Source organism: Octopus bimaculoides, chromosome 13 (genome assembly GCF_001194135.2).
Source record: "Octopus bimaculoides isolate UCB-OBI-ISO-001 chromosome 13, ASM119413v2, whole genome shotgun sequence".
Classification (NCBI taxonomy): domain Eukaryota; kingdom Metazoa; phylum Mollusca; class Cephalopoda; order Octopoda; family Octopodidae; genus Octopus; species Octopus bimaculoides.
This window is the reverse complement of record NC_068993.1, coordinates 17503136-17504975: the sequence shown is the minus strand read 5'-3', so window position 1 is coordinate 17504975 and position 1840 is coordinate 17503136. Positions and strand designations below refer to the sequence as shown.

The 1840-nt window shown below is 32.5% G+C and overlaps 1 protein-coding gene across 2 annotated transcripts in view; it reads right to left on the bottom strand.

Moving 5' to 3' along the window:
- LOC106884323 (NADH-cytochrome b5 reductase-like) overlaps window positions 1–1840 on the bottom strand; it is a 130850-nt gene that overhangs the window by 84514 nt on the left and 44496 nt on the right. For both annotated transcript variants that reach the window (XM_014935652.2, XM_014935653.2), the window contains exon 3: window positions 1338–1471. In XM_014935652.2, coding sequence (XP_014791138.1) covers window positions 1338–1471 — 134 coding nt within the window. The remainder of the gene's footprint in view (window positions 1–1337; window positions 1472–1840) is intronic.

The window sequence follows — 1840 nt, the reverse complement described above, 5'->3', positions numbered from 1 at the left end:
ACTTAGTTTGCAGAGAGTTTATTTTCTATTCTAAGGATTTATTGCATTTACAAGTGAATACATTTCTAAATAGTATGTAGTTATGAAAATGCTTCAGTAGAAACAAAAATGCATACAATTTTGAAGTAAAGTCATTAAGTATATTTATTGTATAGCTGATAGTCAAATTCATTAATTGCATTAGTTAAGTATAATGAGTAAATTCAACAGCTAACTATGATAATCAAATAGTATTGCAAAGTACAATAATAAAATTAGATATTTCACAAATGTTGAACATCAAGATTTGTTAAATGGTAAGATGTGAAGATATAATAAATACGAATTCAATTCATTTCAAATCACATTAATTTCTAGTGTTGACAGCTGAGACAAAGGAAATATATAAATCACAAAAAATAGCAGGTGGTTTATGTGACATTTGAATGTATCAGTTGTAAATAGATGGGAAGAACATTCTTACATCTTTACCAGAAAGAGAAGTAGAGGAAAGTCCTATCATTAAAACAGTCATTCAAAATTCTCTGAAGAATACTTAAAAAAAAAAACATGCATCAGTTCTGATATATTTTGATGGAAGTGGATTGGCTTTCTATCAATAATGTTTTGTTTTTTTTCTTTGAAAGACACTTGGATTCTATGACAGCTTTTTCCATACATCTTTGCTATTCCTAGCTAGAAAAACACTTAATTTTAGACCATGTTTATATTCAATAATGACAGCTTAAATTTCCCGGGGTCATCTTCTTCATGAAGAACATGCAGTTAGGTAAAATTAACATTTATCACTACCATCATCATCATCATCATCATTGTTTTTAATGTCCACATCTCCATGCTTGCATGGGTCAGATGGAATTCAGTGGGGCAAATATTTTTCAATGACTACATGCCCTTCCTATTCACCAAACTTTGCCTTTTGTGCTGCCATGATCAATATACTGAGGCTGGACTTATTGATTCTCCCCTTCTCCTAAATTCTTGGCCCTGTGCTTATATAAGAGGTAATATTAATACTGCTATTGCTCTTGTTTTTATTTCTGAACAGATTTCTAAAATTTCTTCCTTACTCATGTTTTCCCTCCAGTTACACACTTCAAAGTGAATATTGATTACACTAAACTCAATCAATTATTTTTATCATTTTGTCTAGAGGGGTTTTTTTTTTAACTATGGAGACAGCCCCTCTCCCTTCCACCTGGAACTAAAAAATAACAAGAAATATCTATGAAGAAAAGTTCTTCAATATATTTTAGAAAAAAAAATAATAAAACAAATATTTCTTTCATTAAACTTTGTGTGTAAAAGGTAATGATAAAATAGTAATTTAAAGATACCTGAGAATAACATGCTGCCCCAGATTAATATTAAGAGGATGCTCAGTGGGTGCACAGAAGCGGTAGCAAAAGCTGTTTTTTGTCACCTGCTGAATGTTCTTAAGCACAAATGGCTTATATGCAACTGGAGAAAGCTGAAAAGAAAAAGGGTAGAAAACAAACTCATTAATTGATTGCAGAGAAATATAATTATTTATTTACTGGACCTGTGTTGGTGCCACATAGAAAAGCACACATTCGGAGCCATGTAAAAAGCTCCTGTAACAGTGCTACATAGTAAGCACCCATGCTGGTTCCACATATAAAGCACCTGACCAAGCGACACATAAAAAAGCACCCATGCAGTCTTGGGTTCAGTTTCATTGTACAGTACTTTGGGCAAATGTCTTTTACTATAGCCCTGAGCCAACTGAAGCTTTGTGAGGAGATTTTGTATACAAAAACTGAAAGAAGCTTGTCATGTGTGTGTGTGTGTGTGTGTGTGTGTGTGTGTGTGTGTGTGT